Raw genomic sequence first — 12,177 nt, 5'->3', positions numbered from 1 at the left:
CGATGCCTGCATACGACGTCACGCATAAGCGCTTGGTTCAAATACCTAATGGGAAGTGTCATGAAATTAATTTGTACTACCCCGGTAGATAATGGCCGCTCATAGTAACCGTTTGTAGTGTAATGGAAAACCGGACGATTACATAGCTCACTGGAAACCAGCCGTGATGAAATGGACATTTATGACATAAAAGTGATAGAGTCGGTGACTTCAGTTCATCGTCATGGGCTGGGACTTTGTCGTCAGTGGCGATATGAGAAGGCCCTGCCGTTGAACGAGGGGGGAAGGGCACTCGGGACGTGTCCGCTCGCAATCAAGTCTCCAAATATGGTGTCGTGAGGGACGAGGCGCGGAGGCATGTATAGTAGGTTCACACTCTTCACTAGGGCGGTGGCCTCTAAATCAATTTGCTGTGGGTTCGAATGGAAGGACCACGAAAAGACGGAGGAATGTTTTGATGGCCAAGGAATAAGAGACTTCGTTACGACCAAGTTATTTCATCAAATACCAGTCCTCAAGGGAGATGCTCATTGCTCTCGGTTGTGCGTTCAGGTAAAGGGTTTGTATTTAACAGCCAGCTGGGCGCACACATTGACAAGTCAATTCTGGAATGAATTACAGAACGCACTTGTGTATATTGACTGTTCACCATGACCTTTCGAGGCCAGCCAGATAAGAAATGAATGATGGCCATTAGAACGATTTGAAAGGAGACAGTCATTTATGAAGCGCTACTTGGGCAGTCAATCCAATGCGCTTATTGCTTGATGACTGACGTACGGATCAGACAGAGCAACAAGTCACGGTGTACAAAATTTATGGCCAAGATTTGGTGGGGTTTTTCTACTTGAACGAATACCAAGGTACCTAGATAATGCATCTCGGCGAAGGATCATGCTTACATCCGGCGCATGAGCTCCGCATGTTCTGCGAGACCTTCTTCGGGTAAATAAGCGAGGCTTACTTCTTCTTTTCTCTCACCCTCTTTGCCTTTGATCTCGGTTCCGAAGACACTGTTCCATCATGGAAGTCTTGTTCCACAAACTTGGGAAGCCCCCGTATCGGTTTGACCAAATAACGCCGTTACTGGACGAAGCCGCCTCCTTAACCACGAATCCAGAGAACACATCAGCACAGCACCAGGATAGTGCAATACACATCATTGAATCGGTGGAGGCCTTGGCTGGAATCGTTGAATTTGACCTGTCTGAAGCTTTTCCACAATTCAACATTGAGCCGAGCGAAGCGGTAATTGAGCAATTAGGACCACACAAAGGTTCCTACGTCCCGCCGGCCGAATTTGAACTCCTTCATGCGATCGCGCCGAAAACACTGCACCTCAAGGAATGGTTGTTCGACAGTCCCGAGCTACTATCAAAAAATCACCGGCCGGAGGCGGGCAATGCCCATTTATGTCGACACTGTGAATGGTCGTTCCAGCGACTTGCAAGGGTCCCAATTGAGATCGATGACGCCCGCGAATTCTTACACTTCCAGACTGTTACATCACCGCACTGTCTACTCGTACTAGATCATTGGCCCAATTTTCCTATCCTGGAAAAAAGAGCACTTCTGGGGTGCGGTTTCTGTCGTTTGCTCCGGGAGTATCTGCCTTCACTCCACGGGATATTCCCTGAGGACTCCGATCAAAAAAGCTTCTATGTCTGGATCGATTTCTTCTGGGACCTGGATACAATGGCCCTTCAATCCGTCAATGTTTCTTTACGTGGTTTGTCAAGGTTTTGTGGCGATTCCGCTACTCCGAGCTGCTCCGGGGAACTGAATTTCACGGTGGAAACGACAAATGGTAGGCCTGATCATAGCAGTTCGGAAGACAACAATGAAAGACTGACTTACTACAGACAATCTTGCCAATGAGCTTGGAATTTTCCGCTCACCGGCAACTAATTCTCTGCATGCAGCCAACCTTGCCTTCATAAGGCGGCAATTGTCTTCAACGGAGAAGAGTGCGACAAGCACTCGCTATCGACCGAAAAGACTTTTGGATATTGGCTTCAGCCAGGACCCTGAGCCAAAATTGATAGATGGCCAGCAAGCTGAAGAGGATCTCAATGGTTTCAGGTACGCTGCGCTAAGCTATTGCTGGGGCTCAGCAAAAGAATGTCAGAGTCAGCTCAAGCTCACATCGGAGACTCGATCCGAGTTCTTCAGCTCGATTCCTTACCGTTCCATGACCCCTGTCCTTCACGATGCAATTACTGTGTGTCAGGCCTTGAGTGCACGATATTTATGGGTTGACTCCCTCTGCATCCAACAAGATGATGACAGCAGAGATTGGGAAGAGCAGAGTCTAGAAATGAGCCACATTTTTGGGAATTCCTGGTTGACGATATGCACTCCGGTGTCTAATTCTTGTCTTGAGGGCTTTCTAGATCACGTCGATCGTCACTCTCGTACCATTGAGATTGAAATTTTCTCAGAAACGAGCAAGAAAGTTTTTGGATCAATCTCTTTACGTCTAGCAACCCTCAATGGCAGGCCTGGTTTCCACAACAGTCGTTGGATTACTGTGCAGGCTCCTCTGGCGCGAGACCTCCTGCATTCAAAGTGGAACAATCGAGGATGGGTGTTCCAGGAAAAGATTATTTCACCAAGGCTCCTTTATTTCGGCGCCAGAATGATCCACTTCCAGCAAGGGAACCGTGTGATCAGTGAGGACGGGTGTCCCATTGAGGGAGACATTTTTGATTCTTCATTTTACGTACCACATCACTACTCAACAAATCTTCTACATCAGCTCGAGATGCTTCAGAGCAAAGAATCGATCATTATCGATTTCTGGTACAGGCTCGTCAAAGACTTTAGTAATTCGAACTTCACGAATGTGCGAGACACTTTTCCGGCTATCGCAGGCATAGCGAGGTCAATCCAGGAATTCACAAAGCACCAATATCTGGCTGGCCTTTGGGAGGAAGACCTTTGCTGCGGGTTGCTATGGAATACCTCTCGAGAAATTAATGTCGGCAAACGCCGGTGCGCTCCAGTCAGCCTACGGCAAACACTGCAAGCACTCACAAAGCCAGCAGTTTTCATCGCGCCATCGTGGAGTTGGGCTAGTGGGCGATTATTTGGTCGTTTTATGATCACGAACCAAATAAACCTAACTTGCCGAGTCCGAAGTCATTTATGTGCGGATTTTGATCTTGTGGAATCTCGTGTCAGCGTGGACGGCGTGAACCCATATGGTCGTATTAGGAGCGCATCGATCTCTCTTTTTGGTCCAATGATAAGAATTAAGCCTGGTTCGATGCCTTCCGTTGATAGGCAGGGCAACAGACTCTGGGTCTGCGAGCTGTTCCCTGACTGTCTCGCCATTCTTCAGCCAGACTGGACACCAATCGAGCCACACAGAACTACAGGAATCGGCAAGCGGATGCAAGCACAGGTGCAACTACTGTTGATATCTAGTTGCTGCTCTGATCAGAGAATCAGGAGTAGCAGTCGAGACGTCCATACGCCTCCTCGAGATGACCTCGCAAAGCTAGCCACTGAGCCAGCAACTGAGCCAGCCCATTATTTCCACACACATGCGTCATACGGCAAGAAAATGACATCCGAGGAGATGGAGACAATAGAAAATGAAGCCATGAAGCCAGAGTACAGAAATTGCTTCTACGAAGACAGCTATGATGGTTTTGATACCGCAACTCATTGTGATCTATGCTCGGATCGGGACTTGAGACGAGATATATGGGGCCTTATGACCTATCCAGCAGGGCCTCAGGATACATATTATCGTGTGGGGACATTTTTCTCCAGAGCAGAGCATGGTGGCTCTGCCATTTTCAAGGGTATTGAGCCCCGCAAGATTACCTTGGTGTAATTCAGGAGAAGATCTAGATGATGAAATTTATCTCATGCCTCTTAGCTCTCCCATGAAGATACAATTTGGTCAGCTCTACCTTTACTCACTCAAGTAATTTGATAACCTGCCTAGTGATCGCTCAAGTTCTAAAGATGAGGTGAATTAAGCAGGACTTACAGAACATTCGATTCGAAAAGACGCGTTAAAGTTAAGTGATTACATGGGAGACTGACAGCGGTGAAAAATATCGTCATAAACATTTGCTTGTTTTCATTCCAAACTGATGCATGCAAGGCAAGATGCACATCTATACAAGGCTGCCCGCTCAACTCTATGGTTGCCCTATGGTTGCCCTAGCCAACGCTGAAAACTCCTCACATCTCGAATACCTCCTTTACAACATACACAAACCGCATCGCAACGCGCTTACAGACGAGCGCTGTGCTGCCAGCCAGCCTCCTCAGCAATGATCTCAGCCGCCCTCTCCGCAACACCGAGCACCGTAAGCATGGGGTTGATGGTCGGAATGGTAGGGAAGACACCGGCATCAGCGATCCTGAGCTTCTTGAGGCCGCGGACCTTGAGGCGGGCGTCGACGACGGCGAGGTCGTCGGTTTCGACGTCGCCCATGCGCGTGGTGCCGGCCGGGTGGTAGACGGTGTGGGCGACCTTGCGGGCGTAGTAGCTGATGTCCTCGTCGGACTGGACCTTGGGGCCGGGCGCGACCTCGCGCTTGATCCAGCCCTTGAAGGGCTCCGTCTCGGCGATCTTGCGCGCCGCCTTGATGCCGTACACCAGCGTCGCCGCGTCGTAGCCCTCTGGGTCGGTGAAGTAGCGGAAGTCGAGCGCGGGCTTGACGGAGGGGTCCGAGGAGGTGAGGTACAGACGGCCCCGGGAGCGTGGGCGAGGGATGTTGGGCGTCATGCAGAAAGCGTAGCCGTCGGCCACCTTCTCGTATCCGAGGCGCTCTGTGTTGAAGGTGAATGGAATTTGGTAGCAGTCTAGAAGTCTTCATTAGTCAAAAGATCAAAACTGAGTCTAGGGTTTACTTACGCATCATCACATCGGCGATGTCACCATCAGGCAGCGCCTTGGGGTTGGCGGGCTGCTTGTAGGCGGCAGCGTTGGGCTTCTCCCGACGGAGGAAGATACCGGCGTCTGAGTCCATGGTAGTCTGGCCCTGAGGCACAGGCTTGTTGAGCTCCCACATGATGATGGACTCGGGGTGGTCCTGCAGGTTCTCGCCGACACCGGGGATGTCCTTGAAGACGGGGATGCCGAGGCTCTGCAGCTGGTCCTTGGGGCCGAGGCCGGACAGCAGCATGAGGCGAGGGGTGTCGACGGCGCCAGCGGTCAGGATAGTCTCGACGCGAGCCTTGATGGAGCGCTTGGAGCCGTCGCGCAGGACGACGTTGATGCCCTTGACGGTGTCATTGTGGACGTTAATGCGGTCGACCCAGGCGTTGGTGAGGATGGTCAGGTTGGGCCGCTGCTCCTCGCCGCGCAGGATCGGGTGGATGTAGGCGACTGAGGCGGAGGACCGGCGGTGGTCATCTGGGTTGTACGAGATGTTGAAGAAGCCAACACCCTGCTTGAGCGAGCCGGTCTTGGTGATCTCCTCGTTGTAGTTGGGGATGACGGGGATGTTCATGGCGTCGCTGCAGGCCAGCACCCAGTCCTTGCAGAGCTGGTTGCGGTGGCGCGCGTGGACCGGCTGCACCGTGTTGCGCAGGTTGTCCATGATGCGCATGAAGTCCTTGAACTCCCAGCCCTTAGCCCCCAGCGACTCCCATATCTTGAGGTCATACTCGAACGGCCGGAACGAGATGAGCGTGTTGTGCGACGAGCAGCCACCCAGGACTTTTGCCCGCGAGTGGCGGATGTGAGAGTTACCTATTCAGGGGACAACAATAAGCATCACAATTCACATCATGAAAGATAACGGAAGCCGGGGCTGGGGCTGAGATGGGGCTAGAGCTCGACGCAGGAGCTGGAGCGGTGGGTTCCGAGTCCATGGGACGATAGATCACGGCTTGGGCTCGGGCTTCGGGGTCGATATCACTTCTCATACACCTTATCTTACTTACCCTCGGGCTGCTCGGTGGTGGGGTAGTCATAATCAAACTCGCCGCCAAGAAGAGCCAGCCATTGACGAAGGTCGAGCACTCTGTCGTCCATGAAATCACTGGGGCCGGCCTCGATCATGAGGATCTTCTTGTGAGGAAGATACTCAGCCAGACGGGATGCGATCACACATCCAGCCGTGCCACCACCGACGACGACATAGTCGAAGCGGTCACTCTCGTGGGGAGCGAGATAGGTGGTGGTCATCTTGTCTGATACGATATGATACGTAGATAAGAGGTCAAGATCGAGGATCTGATATCTTCTGTCTTGCCGGACTCAGTAAAGAGCTGACAAGCAGTTGGATGAATAGATGGTTGACTGTGGTAGGCCGAGGGCGATTGAGAGTCGGTATATCGGTCGGTGAATAACCGGTATCGTCGGGGGTCGGAGAGAGGATTGTCTTTCTCTTATAGTCGCCAAAGATGGAAGCAAGCTGGCTACACGAGCAGTCTACTTGTCTTCTTATCTGGGATAGGATGAGTTGTCTGTATGTCGTGTGCGCGTGCACTGTGGCCCACACCCGCTAGCAGAGCCGACAAAGTAAGGAAGGATGCGACAGTTAGATAATTCGGATCGAGCTATCATAAAATTTTATCAGTGACGAATCGCCAATGAGGGTGTGGTTGGTTTAATGGCCTGAGCTGCGCATGAGAAAGGGCCGCGTCTCTTGTGTGCGTGGAGACCAGAGGGGTTCTCATCCGGGTATTTGGTGGGATCAAGCTCGCCTTTTGAAAGATTTCCTGCCGGGCGATTGGACGACTGTCAGATCTACCTGCTGTGCCCCTCTATGTAGGGTCCATTTGCTCGGGATTGTGGAGAGGGTGTGGAGGGGAGGGGGTAGTTCTCTAACAGCTCGTCGACTAATAAAGTGGCACCTTACTTAGCTGAGGCTGGCGTCAGACGGCCCTTCACCAAGGAAGGGGTCGGCATTGAAGAGGGCTTACTCAGTGATTCGGCCCTATCTATGACAGACTACAGTCTGAGGTGAGTGACTAGGCCGGCTGGGCTCATGCTGCTTAATGCCGCCCTGCAGGGACTTTCCCAGAAGCCGGCAATTCAGGGCCCTTTGTCAAACTTGATGGAAGGCGGCGAGAACCACAATAGATCTTCTACCAGACCTTCGAGCCACTGCAAGCCATTGCTTAACGGCCGCCCCGTTTCTGCAGGCTCCAGGGGACAAGGGCAGAAAATTCTTCATAGACTTCGGACTCAGTCCATGGTGTGCTCCACCATAGCAAGACAAGGAACTGTGGTGTATGTGTCCTGGGTATCCCGCATTCTCGAGGGCAAATGCCCACCGTGAGCACGTCTTTCTCTCTTTTCCCCAGGCCCACACCTCCACAGACCAGGCTCAGCCTAGGGACTTGACGTCACCACTGGCACGAGTTTTCTGTCCCGGAGACATGCGAATGGCGTGGTCGATGGGGTTTTCATGACAAAGTCTGACTCGCTAACGCCTCGATAAACTTGGAGAAAATCCTGGGCACCTGGGTACCCTAGTGGGCGAGCGTCTCTCAGGGCCCACGGGTAAGGGGTATGGGCGAATGGGCCCTGGCTTGGAGATCGAGAACTCGAGTGCAGCATCGCGTGATAGCTAAGAAGCGAGCACAGATAGTGGGAGGTATAGCTAGAATTAGTGCAGCTGAGCACCGAGCTGAGCTTTGAGGTGAACGGCCGGAAAGCCCACTTGTTGCTAGCTAGTCCACCCTCTATCTACATACCTATCTATCTATCTATCTATGTCTCTATTTATCTAGTCGGTGAAGACGAGATAAAATTCCCGGCAAACGCATCTACATCCCTGGCTACCCTAATCCGAAATATCACCGCCGGCCGAACTGCTTGTCTCAAATGTCTTGACGATCTCAGGACCCTTGTAGCAACGACGCCGTGTAACAGAACCATCGCCGCTAAAGCAAACGTTTTCTCCTGCTGTCTTGCTGCCGCTGCATTCCGCTTTCGTTGTCTGCCGACCCCCCGAGATCCGGCCTCCGCCGGGCTGTTTAGATTCTTTTTGGCAACAGGAGCCGAGCGCACTCACTGTTCGGCCTACCGTACCGCGTGCTAGAGGGCTGAATGTTCTGCCGTCTGCCGAGTAGAGCCTCACTTACTGCATCATTACAGCCACTCACCCGCTTGAATCATTTCAGTGAGCGTCCTCCTCTACGTCTCATCACCACCACCATGGGCTCCGCCACATCTCCCCCGGAGCAGGATCGCCACACGTTCTACGGAGGCAAGGCACAACAGTCGGCCGACAGCCCGGGCACATTCCAGACGGTCGACCCGTCTACGGCCAAACCCACAGCCACCATCCACACATCGTCGTCCCAGTCCGTCAACGCCGCCATCGCCAGCGCGGCATCCGCCTTCCCATCATGGTCAGCCACGCCGCCCATCGAGCGCAGCCGCGTGCTGCACCGCGCCGTGGCCCTGCTGCGTGAGCGCAACGACGAGCTGGCGCGCATCGAAACGCTGGACACGGGAAAGCCGTACTCAGAGACATCTACCGTCGACGTCGTCACCGGCGCTGACGTTCTGGAGTACTATGCCTCGCTGGTAGCCTCAGGCGGGCTCAACGGCGAGAGCTTCCGCCTGCGTCCAGACGCCTCGGTCATCACTACCAAGGAGCCCCTGGGCGTCTGCGGCGCCATCGGCGCATGGAACTACCCCATCCAGATCGCCCTGTGGAAGTCAGCGCCCTGTCTCGCCGCCGGCAATACCCTCGTCTACAAGCCGAGCGAGTTCACGCCGCTGCACGCCCAGTACCTCGCCGAGGTCTACCGCGACGCTGGTCTGCCCGACGGCGTCTTCAATGTCGTCTACGGCGCCGGCGATGTCGGCGCCCAGCTGTCTGCCCACCCGCAGATCGCCAAGGTCAGCTTCACTGGCCAGGTGTCAACCGGCAAGAAGGTCGCCGGCGCCGCGGCGGGCGGCATGAAGTACGTGACCATGGAGCTGGGCGGCAAGAGCCCCGTGGTCGTACTGCCGGACTGCGACGTCGAGAACGCCGTCGACGGCGCTATGATGGCCAACTTCTTCAGCTCGGGCCAGGTCTGCACCAACGGCACGAGGGTGTTCGTCCCGCGGGCCATCCAGGCTGACTTCGAGCGGGTGCTGGTCAACAAGATGCAGTACATCCGCGCGGGCGACCTCTTCGACCCGAACACCAACTTCGGCCCGCTGAGCAGCAGGGTTCACTGCGATAAGGTCATCAGCTATATACAGCATGGTATCAAGAACGACAAAGCGAGGCTCCTCTACGGCGGCAACACGTCTCCCGGCGCTGTGAGCGTTCCATCTGCGCTGAAGGACGGCTACTGGGTCCAGCCGACTGTGTTCACCGACTGCACCGAGGACATGAAGATTGTGAAGGAGGAGATATTTGGCCCTGTCATGTGCATCCTGCCGTACGACACCCTCGAGGAGGCCGTCAAGAAGGCCAACAACACCGACATGGGCCTGGCGGCCGGCGTGTTCGGCAAGGATATCAACCAGTGCCACAAGGTCATCGCCCAGCTCGATGCCGGCATCACGTGGGTCAACACCTGGGGTGAGTCGCCTGCCGAGATGGCCGTGGGCGGTTGGAAGTTGAGCGGGCTGGGCGTGGAGAACGGCAGGAAGGGCCTCGAGAACTGGACGAGGAACAAGAGCACCTTGATTGAGATGAGTGGCAGCGTGCCTACCGTGTTTGCCAAGCTGTAAAATCTTTTTTACCGTATTTCTCAAGAGGAGAGGGAGGTGACGCATCAGGCGTGATTTCTATTGAAAACAATCTGATCATTGTGTTGGTGCGTAAGACACCTAACTTGAGGTGTAGTTAGGGGCGTGATAGGTCTCTACTGCTCACAGCCATGGTACATAAGTTGAAGAGGTATGTGAGGGTTACAAGTGGTGTTTATGAAAGTTTTACTAGGGGAAGGAGTTGGTGGTCTTTTTTGCGGCTTGCGATGTCCTCTCTCATAAAGCAGCAGAGGCGCAGGGCGTTTATCTTCCCTTCACCTTAGTGGTTGGGGAGTAGTCAGACACTGTTCCATCCTTATCAATTAAATCACCGCAGGGAGAGAGTTGCGTTGTCTGTGATCTATTCCTATGTATTGAGATGATTTGCCTGACCTGGAATTGTTGGGGAAAACAGAGAACTTGGGCTCAGGCGATTTCTAGGAAATCAGATTTGACTAGCTTATGTACCCATCGTGCTGAAGTCTAGGCTTCCTTCAAGAATTCTAGCCTGTCTTCTGTTAGCCCTAATACTGTAATTTGGATTGTGCCAGGAGAGTTCTACGCTTGAGAACAGGATTGGACATATTGACACCTGTTTAATAGTTGCAGGCTAAATCATCGAGGGAACTGCTAGAGTGAAATGCGATCCAAGAGTTAGCGAGAGCCGAGAAAACATCATTTGACACGGGTTCGAGATGTGACAGTGTGGTTGTGGGGGAGATGTGGTGCTAGAGTAGATCTGTCAAATGGGTCTTCTTCCTTGAGTGACACCATTGATCCTGGATTGATTCTTGATGAGGTCTACGACGGTTGATGTCCATATTGAAATATCACTCCACTGGCATGTTTGTCCAGCCCCTGAGACTTGACCAAGGCGCACGTCTTTGCGCTCAAAAAGGTTCCCGCGTTAGTGCAGATGTCCAAAAGCATGAAATACCAGTAAATGTGACCACCACTTGCATTTTCTATCTGCTCCCGCCACCCATTCGGGCGACAAGACGCACATGGCTCGTGACCGACATGCGCCCTCTCCAGGACAGGTCCATGATGTGCCCTAAATCCGTCATAAAAGTGTGGCTAAGCATATTCAGACACCAGTGCGTACAAGCATGACGCATTTGATCACACAGCAAACGGATTCCTGGATCCAACGACGGGGCTTGGAACATGTCAGCACTCTAGTAGGTAGCACACATGCAGCCAGCAAGACCTGCCCTCCAATTTCTCGGAAAGTGATACGGCTCTCTTCGAGGCGCAAATTTTGATCATTGCGGATGGCGGAAGCAGTTTCCGCCAGGATCACAAGACTCTGTCCTGCGGCAGACCTGCGTTGTAAGGCCTTCCCAAGATGTATCACAGTGCTCGTGGGGGGGGGGGGGTTCCTGCCCGCTCTTGGTGCTACCGATGGCGCCTGAAACCCTTTTCAACGACATGATAGCACCGTGGACTAAAATTGTTCATAAGGAGTGGCCTCGTGACTCTTTGTCACTGATGGCATTTGTTATATCTAATGCGCCCCCCCCCCCTTACACAGCCTGTCTTGTAACAACTTAACACTTGCTTTTCCCTTGATGCAGTTTCCATTTCTTGGGCCAAAGCCTGAAATAACACCTGTCAGACCTCGCTGCGTGTCATTTTCCTGAGACTCTGCCTGCTAGCCAGGTGGTGGGATGTTGTACGCATGACCGATATTCGGAGGCCTACGCGCAACCACATTGAGATACAACAAATTGTAGGCTACAGAAATGATTAGATTGCCATCATATTTGTTTTGTTAGAGAATTTTGACTTCAAATTTTCTATATTGAATGGCTTTGACCATGATGCTAAAATTGTCCCAGGCTACAGCAAGAAGTCAAACAACCCAGAAAGTGTGATCATAAAAGACGCCGAGAACTTTCGAGTGCTTTGGACATGGAGTTGGTCTGAATGCCGCACAACAAGACATGGTCTTCCCGACTCACTCTCGTCAACATGTGGACACTTCTCGTGTTATCAGTCTACAGTATTGAAGACGTGAGATCACACTATATTGTGGAGGGCGTACTTGTTCAACCACCGGTGCGTGGACTTGTCTCTTTCGACCAATTGAGGAAGCCGGGTTGTATTGGCAAGGCAACAAATATCATGATTCCGATCATTCCCGGTGGCTTGACTACTCGCTTGCTTGACGCATCAGTTGGCAAAAGGCACTAATTTGGCCTCGTGTAAATTGGAGTGAACGCTCATTCGCGTAGATGTTCCACAACGTAGATGGCTTAGCAGCACCCAAGCATCGTTGTGACATGCTCATATTATACACCCTGAGATTTTTGGAGGTAGCCTTCTCTGAGGTACCTTTTGGTAGACAGTGGACTTATGCATGTACCACTGTGGGTGCTCAGCGGGCGCAATGCACCGACCACCGTCGAGGGTCATCAAAGGCATGAATTCAGCCACAACAGGTTCTCCAGAGGTACCGAGAAACAAGGCACGTCTCATAGAATTCCTCCAGATCGTAA

General features: G+C 52.7%; 3 protein-coding genes across 3 annotated transcripts; 2 read left to right on the top strand and 1 right to left on the bottom strand.

Moving 5' to 3' along the window:
- Nucleotides 1-1,023: 1,023 nt before the first annotated feature.
- On the top strand, nt 1,024-3,844 carry J7T55_007962 (HET-domain-containing protein; the record flags this gene model as incomplete). The annotated part of the gene is made up of 4 exons (XM_053131109.1): nt 1,024-1,516; nt 1,923-2,221; nt 2,537-2,994; nt 3,184-3,844. 4 exons carry the CDS (start codon nt 1,024-1,026, stop codon nt 3,842-3,844), a joined length of 1,911 nt encoding a protein of 636 aa, XP_052990798.1.
- Nucleotides 3,845-4,252: 408 nt separating this feature from the next.
- On the bottom strand, nt 4,253-6,157 carry J7T55_007961 (GMC oxidoreductase; the record flags this gene model as incomplete). The annotated part of the gene is made up of 3 exons (XM_053131108.1): nt 4,253-4,827; nt 4,880-5,719; nt 5,914-6,157. The coding sequence occupies 3 exons, from the start codon at nt 6,155-6,157 to the stop codon at nt 4,253-4,255; spliced, it is 1,659 nt and encodes a 552-aa protein (XP_052990797.1).
- Nucleotides 6,158-8,137: 1,980 nt separating this feature from the next.
- J7T55_007960 (uncharacterized protein) lies at nt 8,138-9,658 on the top strand (the record flags this gene model as incomplete). The annotated part of the gene is made up of 1 exon (XM_053131107.1): nt 8,138-9,658. One exon carries the CDS (start codon nt 8,138-8,140, stop codon nt 9,656-9,658), a length of 1,521 nt encoding a protein of 506 aa, XP_052990796.1.
- Between the last annotated feature and the right edge of the window lie 2,519 nt (nt 9,659-12,177).

The sequence above is a fragment of the Diaporthe amygdali genome (assembly GCF_026229845.1).
Source record: "Diaporthe amygdali strain CAA958 chromosome Unknown NODE_25_length_736740_cov_64_583793, whole genome shotgun sequence".
Taxonomy (NCBI): Eukaryota; Fungi; Ascomycota; class Sordariomycetes; order Diaporthales; family Diaporthaceae; genus Diaporthe; species Diaporthe amygdali.
This window is presented reverse-complemented; position numbering and strand designations above follow the sequence as displayed.